At 36.4% G+C, this 21,800-nt stretch overlaps 1 protein-coding gene across 3 annotated transcripts in view; it reads right to left on the bottom strand.

Moving 5' to 3' along the window:
• Positions 1-10,769: 10,769 nt before the first annotated feature.
• mpp3a (MAGUK p55 scaffold protein 3a) overlaps positions 10,770-21,800 on the bottom strand; it is an 85,046-nt gene continuing 74,015 nt past the window's right edge. For all 3 annotated transcript variants that reach the window (XM_087977849.1, XM_043675047.2, XM_043675046.2), the window contains 6 exons: positions 21,593-21,754; positions 20,936-21,016; positions 18,191-18,284; positions 16,620-16,728; positions 14,573-14,701; positions 10,770-14,088 (listed from right to left, as the gene is read on the bottom strand). In XM_087977849.1, the coding sequence (XP_087833975.1) occupies positions 13,909-14,088; positions 14,573-14,701; positions 16,620-16,728; positions 18,191-18,284; positions 20,936-21,016; positions 21,593-21,754 (755 nt within the window). In that variant the 3' untranslated portion in view covers positions 10,770-13,908. The remainder of the gene's footprint in view (positions 14,089-14,572; positions 14,702-16,619; positions 16,729-18,190; positions 18,285-20,935; positions 21,017-21,592; positions 21,755-21,800) is intronic.

Genomic DNA, 21,800 nt, shown 5'->3' on the forward strand with positions numbered 1-21,800 from the left:
TTGCTGGAAAAGCGCAGCAGGTCAGGCAGCATCCAAGGAACAGGAGAATCGACATTTCGGGCATAAGCCCTTCTTCAGGAATGAAGAAGGGCTTATGCCCGAAACGTCGATTCTCCTGTTCCTTGGATGCTGCCAGACCTGCTGCGCTTTTCCAGCAACACATTTTCTGCGCTATCTCATTTGGAAAACATTCTGCTGCGTTTCTTTTAATTTGATGTGACTTAATAATATCAAAAACCATCAAAGTAGCATCTTATCAAATGCCCTTTAAAAATGCTTGCATACAACTTGCACTGGCATTTCTTAGACTTCTGAATGGGCATCTCTAATATCAAACCTAATGTTGATCTTGCTTTGTGTGCCTTATGTGCAGCTGTAACCTTGTATGCCTCACTTTGTTTAAACACCCTATGATCTGGACATCCTTGCTTGCTGTGATCTTCCTGTACTGCTCGCAAAACAAAACTTTTCACTGGACTTAGGCACATATGACAACAATAGATGAGATCAAATCAAATCAAATCAAATCAATGCATTTCAATATTTCCACAAAGAATTGATTGGTTGTCATTTTGAGTACGTGTCAAGATATTTAATGTAAATCCAGATTTGTTATTGAAGTGTTAGTACCATATACTATGTACAGATTTGTATCCATGTTACTTAATGAGTGTGCCATTATCAAATATTTCAACATTACATTGATTGTATTCTTCATTTTAAAACTAAAGAAATGATTGACAACAAGCCAACAGCGTACGTTAAAGCACAAGGAAAATCTCGTCGGCTGCAGGAGGTAAATTTTAAACAACCATTTTAAGGGAAACTCTGAATTGTTATAGTAAAGTAAATCAGTAAATTAAGAGACAGGATGTTTATTCATGTAGTGAAAAATACATTTGAAAGAAATATTTAAAAAAATGTGCTGAAAGGGTGAAATAAGTTTGAAATAATTTACAGAGTAGCAGGAACAACTTTATTATGCACATTTAATATTCAGCTGTTCTTCTTCAGTGAACTATAGGATTAATGCCTTTTGTGCTGTTATATTAATATCCCTCCTGGTTTTTCAAAAATAATTTTTTATGTGGAGCATTATCTACATTTGTAAAATTTAAGAAAAATTTGGAATATTTAATTGTAGCTAATTAGCATTAAAGTTTGCTTACAACAGATATTCTAACATATCAAGTATGCATTTAACTGTAGTCAATTGTTCCTGTTGTTATAGCTAGAACTACAGAAAGAAACCATTAGAAAAGAAAATCTGAAGATGATAAGCCGACTGGTCAAAATGATATTTAGTGCACCACACATAGATTGCTGGAATAATCAAAAACGTAGGACGTATGTTATCTGTTCTTACTCATTTTTCTATCATTATTCCATAAAGTGCATTATTCCCTAGTTGAGTTTGTAAATGATGGGAGAAAGTGAGGTCTGCAGATGCTGGAGATCAGAGTCGAGAGTGTGTTGCTGAAAAAGCACAGCAGGTCAGGCAGCAGCTGAGGAGCGGGACAATCGCTGTTTCGGGTTGGAACCCATTATCAGGAACCTGTTGAAGGGCTCTGGCCCGAAACGTCGATTCTCCTGCTCCCCAGATGCTGCTTGACCTGCTGTGCTTTTCCAGCAACACACTCTCGACTTTGTAAATGATGGACCAAGACAAGATTTCAAGATTAGTTATTTCTAATTTAATGATGGATTATAAATAATTTAAACAATTAGAACATAATGGTCAGACACAAACATTTGATGGACCAGAAATACTTATTGTAAATTTGGGTCATAATTGAATGGAAAATTGTGTACAGCACATGCTTGTGTTTGTAATACAGGTAAAGTGTTTTCACTGTACCTAGGTCTTACAGTTGACATTCAAAGAATGGAATTAATATGAAGATCTCTGATTTCCTTTACTCATTCAAAAGTGTCCATTTTTGGGTTAATACATATCTTTAATAAGTACACACAAATATTTACTGGTACTTTAAATTCTGTAATGTTTAATTTTTTTACAGTTCGAACAAAGATGGAAGAACCTTTGAACTGCAAAAAATCGCAGAAGAAAACTTGCACTTTGCAAAACGTCTGCAAAGTATTGCAAAAGAACCAGGAAGATACTATTTTGATGTTGTGACACAAAAGGTAGCATCTTACATTATAAAAGAAACATTGTTGTGCTTGATGCATTTTGTTTTTACTCACATTTTTTGAACAGCTTGAGATGAACACAGAAGATCATTTCTAAAATTATCTTGAGTTATTATATTCAGAATATTTATTTAACTCTATGTGACCATGATTGCTTCAAACAGTTTGTACCCTCAGGGTGAAGGGGTTTGGTACTTTCAAAGTAACAAGATGGTAAAATGATGAGAGTGAATTTTCACAGCTATTTGGCGACTTATGTGATCACCTGATTAAACAAATTATTGAGGATTTCTGAAAATGTAATGAAAATGTAAAATAGGGCACACTGACATTATAGAAGGATATTGGTCAGTGGCAAGTTTTAAGGCTGTATTTTGTGTAGTGAATCTGACAAAAATGCATAGGAACACTGAGTCATGTTCTGTTAACTGGAAAAAAAATTGTATAAGGAGCTCAAAGGGCAGTCCTGATTTATAAGAGTCATACAGCATCGAAACAGACCCTTTGGTCCAACTCGTGTGAATCTTGCTGTATTATTAATTGTGAGGAGATTAGTGATCACACTAAAAATACCAGGTAAATGGGACAGCACCTTTTGTTGTGTTCACAAGCATTAATTGTGGAAATGTAGACTTTACTGCAGGAAGTAACTTGCTCCTCCATACAGTGTGCTGTAGTGAGCCTTACCAATTGATCACGACCTGAAATATGTCAGTTTGAGGCACTTAACTATCTCGACACCAAACACATCTGAAAATATTAGGGTTACTATATTTGGAAGTAAATGAATATTGCAAGTAATATAATTAGTTTTAGTTTTGCTTAAAACCTATTTTGTCTGGAAATATCAACTCCAGTTATGTGGAATCTCACTCCAAGAAAATTAAAAATGACAGATTTAAAAATAAATAGTGACATGCAAAAATAAATTATACATTACTATAAGTATTGCCATTTTATAAAAAACTAGTTTTCTGTGAATTATTTAATGGTAATTTGTGTTTCCTGCTTTATATTTACATGTTTGTAATCTGTTAGTCTGATTTTAACTTTTTGCTGGGAAGTAAGGGGGGATGGAGGGTGAGATTTGAAAGACTTAAAATCTCACCCAACACATATATTTCGGTGAGGATGCTTCAAACTGATGTGTTGAAGAACCACAGTTTTACCTGCATTTTTCACAGATCCTATGCATCCCTTGCTAAGGGTGCCAAGCTGAAAAAAGACCCTGAGTTAGTGAAAATCTCTATTTATCAGTGTGTAAAAGATCAATGGTTAGCTGACAGCAAGGAGAATGTCAAAAATATTTATTTCGTGTTTGACAGAATAATCTGAGTCTATAGATAAACATGAACAGATAGATGCATATCATGTCACCACTAAACATTATTGAAAGATGTATTAGAATAAGTTTCATCTGGATCTTGATTCTGGGAGTTGGAGGGTACATTTTGTTTAAAGAAATGTTTGCTAAGATTTGCATCCTTTAAAATAATGTGCCACTTAACTTTCCTACAAATAATGTATTCCTCTAGGTTTGTGCTATTTCAACAAATAATTATTTACCTTGGTCTGCATTTGCATGAAAATATTGGTTTCATATTACTAGAGCTGTTGTAGCAACCACAATAACACAAAACTAGTGATTTCCTCACTATCTGGGTTTATTACTGTTCTTGAAAAGGAAGCTTCAGAAGTGGTGCTGTAAACAAAGAAACATAAAGTAGGACATTGAATTCCCTGAGCTAGTTTCACAATTATGTTCTGAGCCACAACACCTCTAAACACAGTCTGTATCCCTCACCCAACAAAAATCTATCGATCTCATCTCTAAATGCAGTTTTCTTATAGATGTGAATTATATTTTGAAAGTACTTCTAGAACTCCTTTTGAGGAAAATATTGTATTTTTACAGATGATTGAAAGATGAGCAATATCCTGGCAAGGTTGGTAAGATTTTGAATATGCCTGTATACACTGATATTTTAAATTTTATTTTCACCCTGTTTTGAATTGTTGCTCTCTGCTGGTGCACAGCTTTAATTTGTGATGCATGGAAGCATCGACTGGGCCAACATAAAAATCATTTGACTGTGTTGATGACATTAAGACAATGAAGGTTAGAACAGGAATGAGATTGTATTGATAGGGTAAATCATTGAGAGGACACTTGAGAAAGTGGTAAAGATGGTGAGCAGCCACAGCATGCTATAGAATCTCTATGGAGACTTTATCATAGAAATCTTGCTGATGTGCATGTGAGTTAAGTGAAAAAGAGATTGACTCTATGATGACCCCTCAGTAATAGAATAACCAGTCATAAGCAAGAAAGTGTAACATTTGAGCCCTATAATGCATTAAAAATTAGGTTATATTGGGACACTTTGGAATGTCAATGCACAGTAACATTGAATAATGCATGGGACCAGGAGAAAGTGAGGACTGCAGGTGCTGGAGATCAGAGTCAAGAGTGTGGTGCTGGAAAAGCACAGCAGGTCAGGCAGCATCCGAGGAGCAGGACAGTCAACGATTCGGGCATAAGCCCTTCATTAGGATCCAAATGAGCTTCATAAGTCCAATGAAGGGCTTATGCCCGAATGTCGATTCTCCTGCTCTTGGGATGCTGCCTGACCTACTGGGCTTTTCCAGCACCACACTCTCGACTAGTGCATGGGACTGTTTTTTCCCATTGATTTTCATTTCAAATGCATTTTGTAAATAACGTTGTAGTTTTAGGACATCTTTAAAGCACTGTACTCAAGATCTCATTTGCATTCTCAAATCTTTGGCATCCCGTATTAATTTTCCAAAACCAAATGAAGACCTTCAAAATCAGAGGCCAATGTAAATTAATTCACTCATTAACCAAATTATTTTTGTTTTGGGGATATAGGTGTGTTCTTTTCTATTACCTTGTATTCACACTTCTCATATTGCAAATTACACTAATTAGCACTGAAGATCTAATTTAGTGAAAATATAGTATTTCCTACACTAAATCAGTGGATACCAAATGTGGCAAAACTATGTTGTTTTCAATCCAAGTTTAAAGTAGAAAAATCAAATGGCTTCTATCTCATAGTGGGTGAGAGATCACCTGGGAATTGGTATATGCCTTCTCTTCCTACAAACAGACTAAGCTCAAATTAAGATAAATCAGCACAATGGTTAGACAAATGGATTGCACACAATTGACTTTTTGTTGCATTTCTGATAACTTATTCCCGTGTAATAAACACTGTGTGTTCATCAAATTAGTTCTTGTGTTAATTACTGCAAATTTGCTGTATGAGCTGCTGTGTGGCTTTGATCCAAATTGCCTCCTCTATGAATGTAATTTAACATATATATACTCCCCTACTTCCTTTGCAAGGAAGTACTTGTTTAATACGTAATAAATGGTTGGCGTAATTTGCATTGGCATCTGATTTTGATGGTCTTCAATTTGTTAGGATCACTTAATAAGGTTGAGTTTACTCCTGAATACTTAGCTGTCAGAACTTTAAAGAGGCAAAACTTTCATCTACTCCAAGCCTGTTACATGCTCTATGTTCCATCTGATTTCCTGACTTTGGAAAATGTAAGTATGTTGAGTGAGATTCCCATGTTTAGTTGATGAAAGGTCTTTGAGATTGTGGTGGAGTAAAAGTGAGAAAGTGAGCAGGCACAGTGATGACTTTCACTGGCAGTAATCATAGTTCGGAAGCAGTATGGTGGCTCAGTGGTTCGCATTGCTGCCTCACAGTGCCAGGGACGTGGGTTCAATTCTAGTTGGGCAACATCTGTGTTGTATCTGCATGGGTTTCCTCCGGGTGCTATAGTTTCATCCTGCAGCTTAGGTGGATTGGCCATGCTAACTTGTCCTGTAGTGTCTAGGAATGTGTAATCTAGGTGGATTGCCATGGTATATGCAGGATTACATGAATGGGTTGGGTTTGGGTGGAGCCCTCTTCAGAGGGTTGGTACAGCCTCAGTGGGTGATTGGCCTTTTGGGGATTCTATGATTCTTCATGGTAGTCCTGCTGATATGCATGTGAGTAAAATGATGAAGAGACTGATTTGATGATGGCTTCTGAAGAACAGAACAGCTAGTTGTAAATAATGAAAGATAAATTTAGAGACCCTGTAATGCTTCATGTACTAATGTAAATAGTTTGATAATGAAGTTGATTCATTTTTCCCAGAAACATTCTGATCTTGATTGTTGTCAACCTTTATACAAGAAAAGAAATGAAACATCTTATGGACACTTTGGAATTTAATTGCCAATACTTATTATTCTTGTAAAGAGCATTCAAATATTTTTTATTACATTTTTGTGCATATAAACTACATAATAGTACATCTGGAAACAGAAACAAAACCACACACTTTTATACATATTTCTTTTAAAAACATGCCATTTTTAAAATATTGTTCTTGTATAAAACAATGTGCAGGTTATAATTAAGAAGAAAAATGCTTGGTTTCGATTCAAGCATTCAATGTCTAGTCCCAATTTAGTCATTTGCACAATGCCATCTATGTTACTATACCCATTGAACAAAATTGATTGTACTTTTCACTTCTGCTTTGGTTATATTTACATGATTAATAACTTCTATTATTATAGGTCATCACTGACTGCATTGAGGATACAGCAGCAACTGGAACACAACAGGGGAGATACAATGTTGCACACTTCAATGAAAAACAAATCTATGTAATAAATAGGACATCTCTCCACTGGCACTTTTCAGTTATTCTTTGTACCAGTGGAATACTGTTACAGCTGTGATGGTTGTGAACTGTGGGCTTATTTTTGCATGCTTATAAAACTAACCTCTGCAAAGCACTATTTACACACTAACTGTGGGTAATTCTAACTGACGGCAAAAATGTAGACAATATCCTGTCATTAGAATCATCTTGTAAGCTGATACCTGTCGGCCATTCAGTACAATTGCTCAAATTCAAACCTAACCTCATTGTCTGGTTATAATTTCTGCACTTGGTTAAATAATAACTCTACAGCAAAAGACAGTAGTCTAGTGCAGATATCATTGTTTGGCCTGTGTCCAGGGATGCAGTTCCATGTTGCTATGAAAACAATTATCTGTGGAATAAATAGTGTCAGATGGCAGAGTTACTCTAATGAGGATTACTTTGTGATTAGTAATTAATATTAGTGTAAGAATTCTTGAACTTATGCTTTCTCAATGATCTAGATTGAAAGTGTTTACCATGAAGCTTGAATAGTCATAGTCAATTAACACTGCAAGATTTCACTGATAATATGCTACCTCTGGGAGCATGTGTATATCAATCAAAAACATTGCAGATCTTACCACAGTGGGATTATCTGCATGGGATCTGGCTCAAGTAGCATGTCATCACTGCTGCAATACATTTATTTCAATGACTGGTTATAGTAATTAGTCACACCTATGCAAAGAGACTGTTAAAGCTTACTCCCACAAGCCCAAATCATTTATTTTGAGAACATTTATGAATGGATTTACCATGCAATGTGCAGAATAAATGGGAACTGCATGATCCAAGTAAATGCAGAAATGTTCATCTTCACACCAGATTGTCCTGTGCATTAGCAATCTTCTATTTACATGTTGAACCTTTGTGCAGAAAATCATGCACGAATCACATGCTTCTTCAACAAAACGTTTTGAGCTCATTATCAACTTGAGGACCAGACTTGAATTCTGATTCAAATTCAATTAGGGCAATCTGGATCTATTTAATTTTGTTTGACTTGGTAAGATGATTACGCTATAAAATAGTCTTTTTTTAAAGAAAAACTCTTTTATTTACCATTGGGCATAGTGTTACATTTCTTGGATTGCTAATAATAACACTACGTACCTCTTGGTTTCAACTCTCAAAGAACGTCCCATGTAAAGAATGTATGATATGGACTATTTCAACCTTTATGTTGACTTTTCCAGATTTCACTGTTGGTTAAGGGATAATCCATCAACCTTGGTTAGTAGGCTTTTAAAGTAATTCATTAATGGTAGGAGAGAAGGTGAAACAAAATCACAATATAATGTCAGACTACATATTCCGAAAAGGACCGGATTTGATTCCACCCGCAGGCGACAGTCTGTGTGGAATTTGCACATTTTACCTGTGTCTGTGTGGGTTTCCTCCAGACACTCCGGTTTCCTCCTACAGTCCAAAGGTGTGCAGGTTAGGTGGAATGGCAATGTTAAATTGCTTATGGCATCCAGGGATTGAAGGTTAGGTGGTTTAGCCATGGGAAACGCAGGGTTACGGGAATAGGATAGGGTAGTGGGGTGGGCCTGAGTTGAATGCTCTTCAGACGATCAGTGCAGACTCAATGGGCTGAATGGCTTGCATCCACACTCTAGGATTCTATAATTCTATGATAATCCATCTTAGGTGGCAAGGTGGCTCAGTGATTAGCACTGCTACCTCACAGCGCCAGGGGCCTGGCTTTGATTCCAGCCTTGGCTGACTGTCTTTGGAGTTTGCATGACCTTCCTGTGTATGCTTGGGTTTCCTCTGGGTGTTCTGGTTTCTTTCCAAAGTCCAAAGATGTGCAGGTTAGGTGGATTGCCCATGTTAAAGTGTCTATAGTGTCCAGGAACGTGTAGGCTAGGTGGATTAGCGAAGGTAAATGCAGGATTACGGGGATTGGGTGTGGGTCTAGGTGGGATACTCTTTGAGGGTTAGTGCAGACTCACTGGGCTGAATGGCCTCTTTCTGCACTATAGGTACCCCATTCTAAGTGATGAATCAAGTAAAGTGACATTGCCAGTAGCTTCATGATAAACTAATTGTCTTACTCCAGGATCAGGAGAAAGAAACTGAATTGCACTTATGTAGCATATTTCATTATGATAGAGCATCCCAAAGAGCTTTACCACCACTTAATTATTTTTTTAAAGTATAGTCACTTCAGTGTTTTAAAAGATACACAGCCACTAATTTGATCTCAGCAACCTTTCGCAATTAGAATATAATAGTGTCGCAATAACCTGATTTTCTTTTCTGATTGAGGGATAAACGTGGCAGATCCCCAGGGATAACACCTCTACTCTTCTTTTAAACACCACAATGGAATGTTTTATGAGAGAATAGATGGGACCTCATTTTAACAATTCATCCAACATCGCCAACAGTGCAACACTCCCTCAGCACTGCAGTGGGAAAATCACCTTTGGGGTTTATGTTTAAATTTAAAGTGACACTTTAACCAATAACCTTGTAACTCAGAAGCAAGAGTGTTATAAACTGGCAGCTGACACCTACATTGTTTGGAATTTTTTTTGGTCGGGCCTTGCTGGCAAGGCCGGCATTTGGTTCCCATCCCTAATTGCCCCTGAGAAGGTGCTGGTGCGCTACCCCCTCTTCAACTGTTGCAGCCCTTACAGTGTAGGTACTTTCAGAATGTTGTTCGGTAGGGAGTTCCAGGATTTTGATAGGAATATAGTCATGGATCCAGATCATAATGGTGTGTTTTCAAACTCACAGGGATGAAAGTGGAACTATCATTAAAGGTGTTCAACTGAGATGGTGATAAAGACATATATTTGGCTCTGACTAGAAACTTTACTCTGCACCTAAGTTTATATGGTTTTTGACCTGTTTCCAGTTTTTGGGATTCCACTTTGAAACAAATTATAATAGTAACCAGATAATGATAACAATGACTTATGAAAATAATTTGTACACCATGTACTTATTTTGGGTTAAGCATTTCAGCTAAATGAAGGTTTGAATTAACTGTCAAACCCTTCATGCATGTGTTTATCACCACCAGTCTCGAATTGTCTAATGCTCCCATTCTCCATAAATGCCAGCTCATTTAATGCAATTAAATGAGCTGTACTTTCCTTGTGCTTAATGACCCATTTTCACTCCCTTCTCCTCAAGTTCCTTAAATGTCTCACCCCTCCATCCCTCAATCTCCAGAGCTACAACCTCTCTCTGCAGTTTGGATTTATCAATTTATAAAAGACAGGGAGCAATGAAGAAAATGACACTTTGTGTTTCACATTGATCAGAGGCAACCATGACTAATTTGTGCGTTTAGCTACACTACCACCAAATGAAGGAGCGTCGCTCCGAAAACTAGTGTGCTTCCAATTAAACCTGTTGGACTATAACCTGGTGTTTTGTGATTTTTAACTTAGCCCAAATAAGTGATACTTCTGAAAAATGAGATCAGTATGAACTGTAACACGAGAAAGTTCAGAATTGTGTCAATTATTAGAAAAAACTTTTCAAATTATGTTATGTATGAGTTTACCATTTATTTGGCCTGAATTGGAATGGATTCTTGTTATTCATTAGATCTTTATGGAAGTTCTCTTTCCATGATAAACATATCTGTCATAAATGTAGCACATTGGCAAAGAGATAAACTGTACATGATCTGAATTATAGGACTATGTTCTGACCTTGAAATCACTTTCTACTATTGATGACACTGAAGATATCATGTGTGTAATTTGTAATGTTGTATCTCTCAGTATACCTTTGAGACATGTTCATGATACAATGATTGTATCATAGTATGTGACATGAGGGCATAAAGGTCTCATTGTCCATCTTACAAAGGGATCAATTGAAACATAACATGCAACGGGAAGCTTGCTGCTCAATTTTAATCCAAAGTTTGCTTATAATAGCTGTAGTAAACATCTGTGTAATATTGGATATCCAGATATCAGTTACTTGTGTTTGAGTGATAACATAAACATTGCTGCAACAGGCAAAATATCCTGCAGAAGACAAAACTGCATCATAATTGGCAACAGTGGCTGTCTTTTTGGCAGATGTTTGGAAAACTAATTAAAGACTAACTGGACAAAAATTTTGGACCTTCAGCCGTATCAACTTCTGAGGGTACAGACAGCTGTACAAATCTATTGATAGCAGGATAGATAGGTAACATATATAGCAGGAACCTTAGTGGATTGGGCAGAATCCAGTGACACCTTTACTGAATTGCAACTGTTAAAACAATGAATGCAGTTCTGCTTGATAGATGAAGCAATAGATGAGCCAATTGGCAAGAAAAGGTTTTGCAGAATTAACACACTCAGTCTTTCGAACAGAAAGATACAGAAAAGATTAGGAAAATTCTCAGAAAATGTGACTTTGCTGACAATGAACTGTTGGAGAAGTTAACTGATTTCATCATTGCTTCTATATCAATTAAAGCTTTTAAGAAAGATTTTGAGCTAGAAAAGGTCTCCTGTCATTGATGCACTACTTGATGGATGCAAGTATGAAGTTATAATCGCAACTGTCTATGCTACAGGTACTGCCAACGCCAAGCACGCACATACACACAGGCATGGTTAGCAAAACACACCAAACTAATAAAATCTGTAACAGATGAGTTTGCTGCACTCAGCTGAAAGATTTCTACTTTTTCTTTATCTGTCAAGCATGTGGCAACTGAGGATATTGAGAATCCATGTGCAAGAAATCTGCTTCCAAAGGCCAAACCAGATTCCAGTACAAAACACAGGTGATCAACAAGACAGTACAATGCAACACTGACAGCAAAGAAAGTGTTAAATGTTACATAAATGCAAAGTCAGCTGATCCAACAATGCAAAAGGCAAATTTAAGAAGATGATCCAGATTTCCTTTTGATAACGTCACTTGCTATGTCGGCAGTATAGGCAATCCAAAGCTTTTACAACCTTTAATATCATATGTCCTGAAAAGACAGGATGATTTACATTAAAGACTATAACTTCTGGGCTTGCACCAACATATTACCACTGCACATCCTGAAAGACATGTTCATCAGCAAGTGGCAGTGCATGGTACAGCATATGAGAGACCATTTCACATAAAATAGAGCACCAATTCTGTGCATTGGCAGAATCACACAGCAATGCCAATACACCAGTTCATCTTGGCTTCCTGAAATCTTCTGCCTGATGGATATCAAATGGCCTGTGTGAACAGTTACAATCATCAACTGCTGAAGATGAACAACTACAAGAGTTGCAAATGAACGTTTTCCAGGGATGGCCTGACCGTATTAAAAAATCCACCTGAGATGATTAGTTGAGTTTGGCCATACAGAGACCAACATGGTATAACATGACAAACCATTTTTAAGGGAAAACAAATCCTAACATCAAATGCATTACACCAGGATGTCATATACCTGTGAAATCAAGGGCACCTGGGTACTGAGGGCATAGGATGGCTAGCAAGTGAATTGATGTACTGGCCAGGAATAAATCAGGATATTCAATTACTCGTGAAGGATGTGAGGCATGCCAGTGGTGGAGGAAACCTCTACATTGACATGGTGTTCCATCTCCTCCATGAATGAAAATAGCAACAGACCTAAATTTCCCATCATTCAATAACTTGATGAGCATGACCATTGCTGACAGAGTGAGCACTATTCTCAGTTTATTCAGTAGCCTAGAATAGACAGTGCTTGACAATGGACTGCATAACACTGGCAAACTCTTTTAAGATATGTGTACTAGGTGAGGAGGAATCCGCATCACATTGCCACTCCACTCTCTGCGTTCAAAACATCTATATGAACGTGTTGTAAGTATTATCAAATTAATGGAAAGTTATCTATTGACTGATGAGTTTTACAGAGAAAATTTTATGCATGTAACCTTTAGTTATAAGTTATCTACTCACAATATTGCAGTTTAATTTTCATCAAAATGTTAGCCTCTCAGATTTAGGAGCTGGTTGCCTAGTTATGAAAGCTATAGAAGTATCCATGAAATACAACCAACTGTTCCAGAGGAAGTCTTAAACTCATGAAGCCAAGATGCAAGTGATCTAAGATGATTTTATATAAGTGAAGATGCTCATATTCAGTTGTGAAAGGCTTATTGTAAGCTTGTTCCTCATTAAGGCAAGTTACATATGTAAAATGCACCTAAATATTTCTAATATAGTGGAATTGTATAACGAGAACTACTAAATTTTAAAAATATTTAAGCTTCTAGAAATGATTTAGCCACAAAAAAATTTCTATTTCACCATATTGTTAACATGCATAATGGCTGTTTGGTAAATTCCATCTGCCTCATCCAATTTAGCAGTTTACATACATCCTCTTTGTACCTATGCGTTAAACTAATTTTCAACAATGTTCACACTCGGCAGGGGGCCTTACTTGCTGGCAGTACATGTTCATACAACTGGTGTTATTGTCTTTGATTAGCTGCAGTTTCCTTTCCGTTATTTCTACAGTATGTTATGTATAGTAGAAGGAGAGGTGCGATTTTCTGATTGCTCAACTTTTCCCTTTTGCAAAGGTTGATCACTTCATTATTTATTTAGTCAGTAGGGCTCAGCTGGGAGAAGATTTTCTCTGGGGTTTCGGTAAAGTATGAGCGTAAATACCTCTTTGCAGGAGAGGCTTCTAATATCTCGAGGGAATATTCTTCATCCTATTGCCCTTTCCTTCCTAGCCCCTAAATATTAACATTGAACTTGAAACTCTAAGTAATCCTCATCAATCCAGCATTACTTTCAGAACTATTATATTTCCAGATGAATTAATTTTTGTTCATAACTTATATTGTTTAAAGATACTCCTTTATAGTACATCTTCCCATAAGCAATCAAAAATAGTGCCATATTTGATTTCCTGCGCTTAATTGGGGTGCATTATATATTTTTTTTATGTGGATAAGCTATCACCAATTTATCTTAAACCACCCATCAGTTTTTGATGGTCAGAAGGTGGTACCATATTATGCTCCTCTCATTAGGTTGGTACAGCTAAGAACGGACCCAACTTGCTGGTACCCAGAACGTATCCCTTTCTATACTCTCCAGAATTGTTTTCAATTCACTGCATGCGGTCTGAAGGTCACCCTTCACCAGGACTTTATCGATGAGATGACCATACTGCTCTTCAATATAAGCTGCTGACTGGACCATTTCCTGATATTTGTCTTCCTGCAATCAGGGAGAACAGAATTTTAACTGTAAAACCAATACTATGTTGAATACAAACACATTAACAAGTACAGAAAATCCCACTGGAAAGGGAAATCTTTTCACAAGTAAGAAAGACTGAAACCACATAAGTGTCACAGATCATTATCATAGGCCATTTGTAAGTCATTTTATGTGAGGAAGGATACTATGTTTCACATGGATTTGAAGTCTGAGTGAATTTTATCACTAACTATACCAATTGAATGTTGAAATTACACTTATTTTAATATAAACTGCAAACTTTCCAAGTGATCTGCAGAACATTGTAGGGTTAGAAAACTGGCATTCTATTGTTAGACCGGAATGCTATATACTTACATGGAACAAAAGTAAGGGGTTTTTTTTGCTTCTTTTCACACCTATTCTCTTCTCTGTCTCTACATGGATAAGTTAAACTTAACACAAATACCTTTAGATACAGCTTTGAACTGATTGAACTTACTTCTAGTTCTTTAACATTGTTATTTCCTGATGTTTCTGCTGTTGATGTGTTTGCCTTTGGTTCTTGAAGAAATGGTTTAACAAGTATCACATATGGTTTAAATTCTGCTGTCCTGAGGTTTTTAATTGTCTGTAAATTGACCAGCAGAGTAACTTGTTAATATTCAAATCATAACCATAAAACATAGTTGTGGAATTGTTACTATTTCCAGTGTGAGGCAGTATTCTATCTCAGTGTATTAAAAAGCTTTCCATTATACAGTGGCTTCTTGATCATCTCAAATTGCTGTAAAATTACTTACATTGAATAACTCTTATGCAGCATCAACTATTGCAAGCATTTTCCATAAGTAAGACCCAATAAATAACAATGAGATAAATAAACAGATGATCTGTTTTGCTTACACTAATTGGAGATAATATTGACTAACAATCAAGATGATTCCCTGCCCTGAGGTCTGCCCAAGAATTTGACTTAAATCCACCCAAATAATGCAAACCTTGCTAATGCTGATCTTGCCTAATGCACACTCTGTGCAATGTAACCTGTATGCCTCTAAGTCTTTTTACACCATATGACATATACATCCTTACTAATTATGATCTGCCTGTACTACTCATAAACAAAGCTTTTCACTATACTTCAGTACAAGTGATAATAAATCAATCAATCAGATACAGTATTACGAACAGAGACAAGTTAACATCTAAAACGTATAGTATGACAGAGAAGAACACATCACTGAAGCACTTAGTTTAGTTTGTTTATTTACTTAATAAGAAAATCTTCCTTTTAACCAGAAAAATCAACGCAAAGAACTGCTGATGCTGGAAATCTGAAACAAACAGAGGGATGGAGGATCACAGTTGGTCTGGCAGTTTATTGTCTATACAGATGCTGCTATACCTGCTGTGTTTCTCCAGTACACTCTAGTACTCTAGTTTTGTTCCTTTTAAACAGAATTGAGTAGATGCAATTTACATCACACTATAAATTTAACTTCTTGTGTAATTAAATTGCGACCTAAAGATATCGTTTTTCCAAGAGTGTAAATCAAAGAAGAACTGGTCCCTGTTCTGCCTCAGGATGAGTCCTAACTCTCATCTTGCACAACATTCCTAATCATCTTATTTGAAAATGAATAGTTGATCTAATTTCCTGTTGGCTGCTTCATGGCTTCCATTTTCAAGCTATTGTTTCCTAAGGGATGCTGCAACCCAGGATTAAACTTCCCACTCCCCTTTAGGATGGATGCCTGGGGGTGTTGGCGAAGGAGTGTTTGGGACAGTGTATTAAAAGTATTAAAAGTAAGTACCTCTGCTGAATGTCAATCCTGCTTCAGGAGTCTGACGTCAGGACTAAAAGTCCACATTTGCTAAGAGCCAGACCAGGACAGCTATTTTCCCTAGGAGCTACCTAACTATTCTTGCAACCCCCTCAGTTGAGCATGGGGCCTCTGGTTCTGATGAATCCTCCCCCCCCCCCCACATGCACTTGACATTGAGCTAGTGGTCTCCTGGGGCTGCAGGATGCTGTTCTGGCAAAATGCCAGTGAGCCTGGAAAGTTGCTCTCAATTGAGGCCTTAATTATTAACTCATGAAGCAGGCAATTGATTTGTATATTAGATTGCCCTGACAAGACTAATCCAGCCATCATGATGTGGCTTCCTCTTATCCTCATAAACAAAGCCTCATTCCTCACTTTCAACCCTGTCTCTGTATGGCCATGAACCTTTAGTCCCATGGGAGTGAATGTCAAACCTTCAACCTTTAAGTATGGAGATGGAACTGATATACCATTAGTTTGAAGATTCATTTCCATGCAATGCACGGTTTTAACAATGGTGGAGGGATCTTAACTTTCCTTTAGCGTAAATGGACTGAATCTGGAAGACGGAAATTGTAGAGGTGGTACTCATGTAAATAAGCTCCAAGATGCAATAAATGTGTCTTGTTGGACAACACATTACATGATACTGTGCATTGTTCTCCTTCAATTTATATTGCTTTGACTGTTATGGTGAGCAACAGTTACCAAAGTGCTTACTTCTGGATTTGCATCCAATAAGCAAATCTTTTTTTTCAGCATAATTGTACGAATGGAATCTACATTTATTCCATACAGATTGTCTTTGTATTCTCCGTGTTCAACAAATCTAAAATAAAGAGGAAAGAGCAACAATTTAATCAGTTTAATCAATTTTGAACCATTTCAGTTTGAAATACATGGTCACAATGGCCTAAGATTTGTGTTGATGGAGAGGTTCTCATCTTATCCAGAATGGTACTGCAGACACAGGTCCAGTCTCAGTCCCTGGACCCGATCTACACGACTTTTATGGTGTGTTTGTGGATCAGACTTAGCAGATCCATAGTTCACAGTGACAACTACAAATATTAAAGTGCAGATACCGTTAGTTAATGTGGTTTTTGTTAGTGGGATGTGCTAAACATGTCTTGTGCTTAAGTCTTAACTTATTGGAATTCTTCAGAGAAGTAGGTTTCCCTTTTGAAGAGATAAGTTACACTTTTGAATATGGTCTTGGGAGTCCTTAGGGAGATACCCTTTCAGAGAGGTAATATGCCCTTTCGGATTCTTAAAAGTAGACATGATTCTCTGTTGAAAGTAGACTCATTCAAATTGTCAAAGGGAGCTCTCAAGTTGTCAACACATTAAATCCTCATCCTCTTTAAGTATATGAAAGAAAATAGTGCAGTTTAAAAAAAAACTACTTGCTATTTCACTCTTTTTTTGACTTTAAGTTGAGGGGCTGTGTCACAGGATAAATACTACATTATTAATTTTATGAACTTTCACTCTCATGGTGGGATATCTGCATCTCACAATTTGACACCTCCAAGTGGCTTTTAAATTGGCATATAATAAAAATACTTGGGGTTTTACTCGGGGTTAGAGGAGATTACATTTTCAATTGGTAGCACAGAACCTAAGTATTGCTGAAAGAAACGATTCATTTTGTTGAATCTTTTTGTCTTATGCTCATCAAGATAATTTGCAAGAATCGCAATTTAAGGGAAACACATTCCTATAAGCTATGAGAAATGAGTGCTAATTGGGTGGCAAGTGCACTCTGATTGGTAGAGACATTACCATGGACAATGCACCAATTTATGATGACTGACAGGATTGTTTAAATTTGAAATCAGGCAGGTCGATTCTGATTGGTCAAGGCATTGCCCAGAGAAATGAACCAGTGAATGTCTGTCACCTACTTTGAGTTGAGACTGGTGCAGTGAGTGTTCTTTCTGTTTGCACACACAAGGCTCTGTGTGTTAATGTAGTTTCTTCCAATTCACCTGACTGACAATCCCAAATTATCGTCAGTGTAATTATTCCCACTCTTTAGCAACATGAAAATTGCTGGATGAAAAAAGAGCAAGGTCTATTTATTTCACCCACTGCTCTGGTTGGCACACGATATAGCAATAATGGACTTATTATGTAATACAAACAAGAACTACTTAGTATTGTAGTAGTTGTCAGATCAATTGGTTAACTTGAATCCCTATCTTAAAAATTAAATTGATGTGGAGGACTTCATTATATAATGGACTTCATGATGTTTAAGGATAATTCCTTTACTAAAGTGACCTTACCTGTTCTTCTGAATATCTGCTTCAAATGAAAGTTTACTGACAAAATGGTATTCCAATCCTTGCCTCTCATGGACTTTCTTTTGCCTTGTTGTTGCTGCATTTAAGTAAAACTAGTCATTAGAATTATAATAATCACTGAATGTGAAACACATGATTGATTCTTTATTTGTCTGGAATGGCAGGCTGCATTTGGTATGGATGGTTCAATCAATTGGATACCACACTTGGAAGCAGAAGCTTTGGGGTTCAAATACCAATAGGATTATCTCATCCTTGTGTGTTTGTTTTGTCATGGAGAAAAGGAATAATAGGATGTGGAACAAGAAACTGTCCACTGTTTTTGTCCCATCATCTGTCTCTAAACACTTCGGGGATTAACATTGGAGTCAATAATTCATCAGATCTTTTGGACATTAATCTCTACAGGTAATCTGTCTTTAAAATTATCCCTAAAATTCATACCACAGTTTGGGGTCTAACTTATTGTCTTTCTACTTTTGGTCTGAGTAAATTCTGGTCTTCCTGGACATCATTAGGTCATTGTTATGTCATTCCTCAGGACTTTATGAACAGATTTCTGCATTACAGGTTTGAAAAGGAAAATCCAATTTTCATTTTTTTAAAAATCAAAAGATATTCTAAAAAAAAGATTTAAAGACAATTAAGTGCTGTTCATATGCACATTTTAAACTGCCTTCTGACAAACCAAGCAATTAGAAATGCAGTAACTTCCAAAGTAATCAGAAAACACCAACTGCAGTGCAACCATCATAGTAGTATTGATTTCAATGACACCTTAATGTTGGGTATCTTCTGAATGAACCTAGATGAGTAATTTTTCATCAAGGGTGAGGACACAAAGTAGCTTTAAAACATGTTTGTAGTTATCGAAGTTTGTTTGGGTCAGAGCATCATATAATGCCACCTGCTGGTTAGTTCCATTAAACACAGCAGTAGATCAGTCAACCTAAAAACTTCAAAATTGGAGATGCCGGCATTGGACTGGGGTGAATAAAGTTAAAAATCACACAACACCAGGTTATAGTCCAACAGATTTAATTGAAAGCACTAGCTTTTGGAGCTCTGCTCCTTCATCAGGTGGTTGTCGGAGCAGTGGTCCGAAAGCTAGTGCTTCCAATTAAACCTGTTGGACTATAACCTGGTGTTGTGTGATTTTTAACTAAAAACTTCAAGCATAGCAAGTTGAAGAAAGAATCTATATCTGAAATAAATGTTTAAATTAACCTAATCAGGCTAATCTCAATTTTATACCAGTACAAGTACACCAAGAAGGTAAATTTGCTTTTCTACTGCAGTAAAGGGAATCTTAAAAATTGCTTCATCTGTCTATAGGTACAAAATATTCACTTTTAACAAGCTAAAATTGTTACAAGAATGTTTGATATTTAATGTTACTTGGAGAACTTAGGTTTTGAAGGACTGTGGAAAATGGATTTCAATTTTTGTGAAAATACCTGGACTATATTCCTAAAAGATATCATTGAAAATTCATTGTTTCATTGAAAATTCAGCGACCTTAGAGACTTTTACTACAAACAAACTTTGCTATAAATCACATGCCTGGTGATCACAGCTTGTTTCGTTGAAGATCTCTACCGGTGTCATTTCACACAGTGCCTGGCTCTAAGTAATGTTGTTTTATTTGGCTGGGAAAGGAAGGAAGCCTGCAAACAACAAGCTGAGTTGCAGGAAAACAAGTGAAAAACATATTGAATTGGAGAAGAGCTTACTATGAAGAAGCAGCACAGCTGATCCCCTTCATTTCTGAAAAGAAAACCCTATTGTTGAGTTCAGGGTGAAACTGGTTTGATCTATTGAAAGAGTGATTGAAAAAACATTCCAAGAGAGTATTTCATAAGCTATTTGTACTGCAAGATTTTAGAGGTAGCCATCTGTGATTAGTGACTTGACTACACCAATCAGAGCATCAGATGAAATTATTCCGGAATATTTTACATTTTATTTTTTTTGCCTATAAGAGTAACCCATTGAGCAAAGTTTTTTTTTTCAGAAAGCAAATTTCCACAGAGAATTTCTTTTGCATTTTATAAGTATGTGTGTATGTTTATGTTTTGGGGATATTTAGAGTGATAAGCATTTATACTTCTTTATTATTGACTCAATGTTAACCAATTATTGCTCTTTATTGGTTACGTTTTGTTTTGATATTCATGCTTATTGTTTATAAAGAATGGTTAATATCATGCTTAATAAGAAACCTGGTTGACAGATCTTGTTGTTTAAAACCCGATACAAATGAAATTTATTAGTCATCTCGGTAACTGGGTAAAGATATTTATTTTATGTTGTAGCTACTACGATGGTGCCTACCCTAGCTTGATTGTAATAATATCCCAATATCTTTTATAAACTAGCTCATTATAAAGGGAAATAATGAAACTTATTAAAAACAGTTAGACATGTACTATATAGAATATCAACTCACTGAGAGCCTGCTATTGGGTGCAATACAATCGTGGGCCCTGCAGTGGTATTAATCTTGGATAGGTTTACATTGAAAATTTCTATGTAGCATAATTTAATTCTAATCCAGCAGTTCTAAATATTCTAAATTTTATTTAGGAATACTGTAATGATGAGTCATTGTTTGTTCATTTTACCAAATTCTAATTTTGAACAGAAGTTAGTTTACATCAGTCTATCACTCATCTACATCAAACCCAAATCTACTTAAATTTAAATGATTAAATGTCTTATACTTACAAGGAACGGCCACATTATAGCGGTTGGGATTCTCTGCTACAATCCTTTGTCTCATCTCATTAACCTTTGCTCCTATAGAACCTGCATAGATGCACAGAGACAGGAAATAAATTTTATTGTCTCAAATTAGTTATGGTGTCCACATTATTCTGTACTGTTAATCATTAAGTCATAGAGATCAAGAGCACGGAAAAAAAACACTTTGGTCCATCAAGTCTGCACTGGTCAAAAACAACCACTTGAGAATTCCAATCCCATTTTTCCACACTTGGCTCTTAGCCTTGTAAGCCTTGGCATTGCAAATGTATATCTAAACACTTCTTACATATTATGAGGGTTTCTCCCTCTACTACTTTTACAGGCAGTGAGTTCTGGATTCCCACCACGCTCTGGGTGAAAACATTTTTCCTCACACCTCCTCTAAACTTTTTGACATTTACCTTAATATACCTTTAGATTTTGATTAGTACTCAAAAGGTTTATTTTCATCCAATTTAACCTGTTACAATTCTTATACGAGCTCAGCAATGAGCTTGATGCAGTAATATTCCTGAATGGTTTCTTTAGAACTTTCCATCTGTCATTCTTTAATTGCATGGGATTAAAACTTGGAAGTAGTCATGTGATTGTTCTATATGTACTGAATCTGGTACATACCAACAAGCACCACTAGCCTGTGCACATCATTGGGGCGGCGTTGGTAGACAACCACTTCTTCATAGGTTAGATATTCTGCATCTTTCTGCTCAGTCTGTTTCTCTTCATTTTGATTTGCATGTCGGTCTTTCCTACTGAGCCGAAAACTTCTCCGTAAACCAGCTGAAATGCATCATTAACAACAACTTAAAAATAAGCAACTGCACAA

Source organism: Chiloscyllium plagiosum, unplaced genomic scaffold (genome assembly GCF_037043375.1).
Source record: "Chiloscyllium plagiosum isolate Xiang-an unplaced genomic scaffold, Cpla_swu_hap1 HiC_scaffold_32, whole genome shotgun sequence".
NCBI lineage: Eukaryota > Metazoa > Chordata > Chondrichthyes > Orectolobiformes > Hemiscylliidae > Chiloscyllium > Chiloscyllium plagiosum.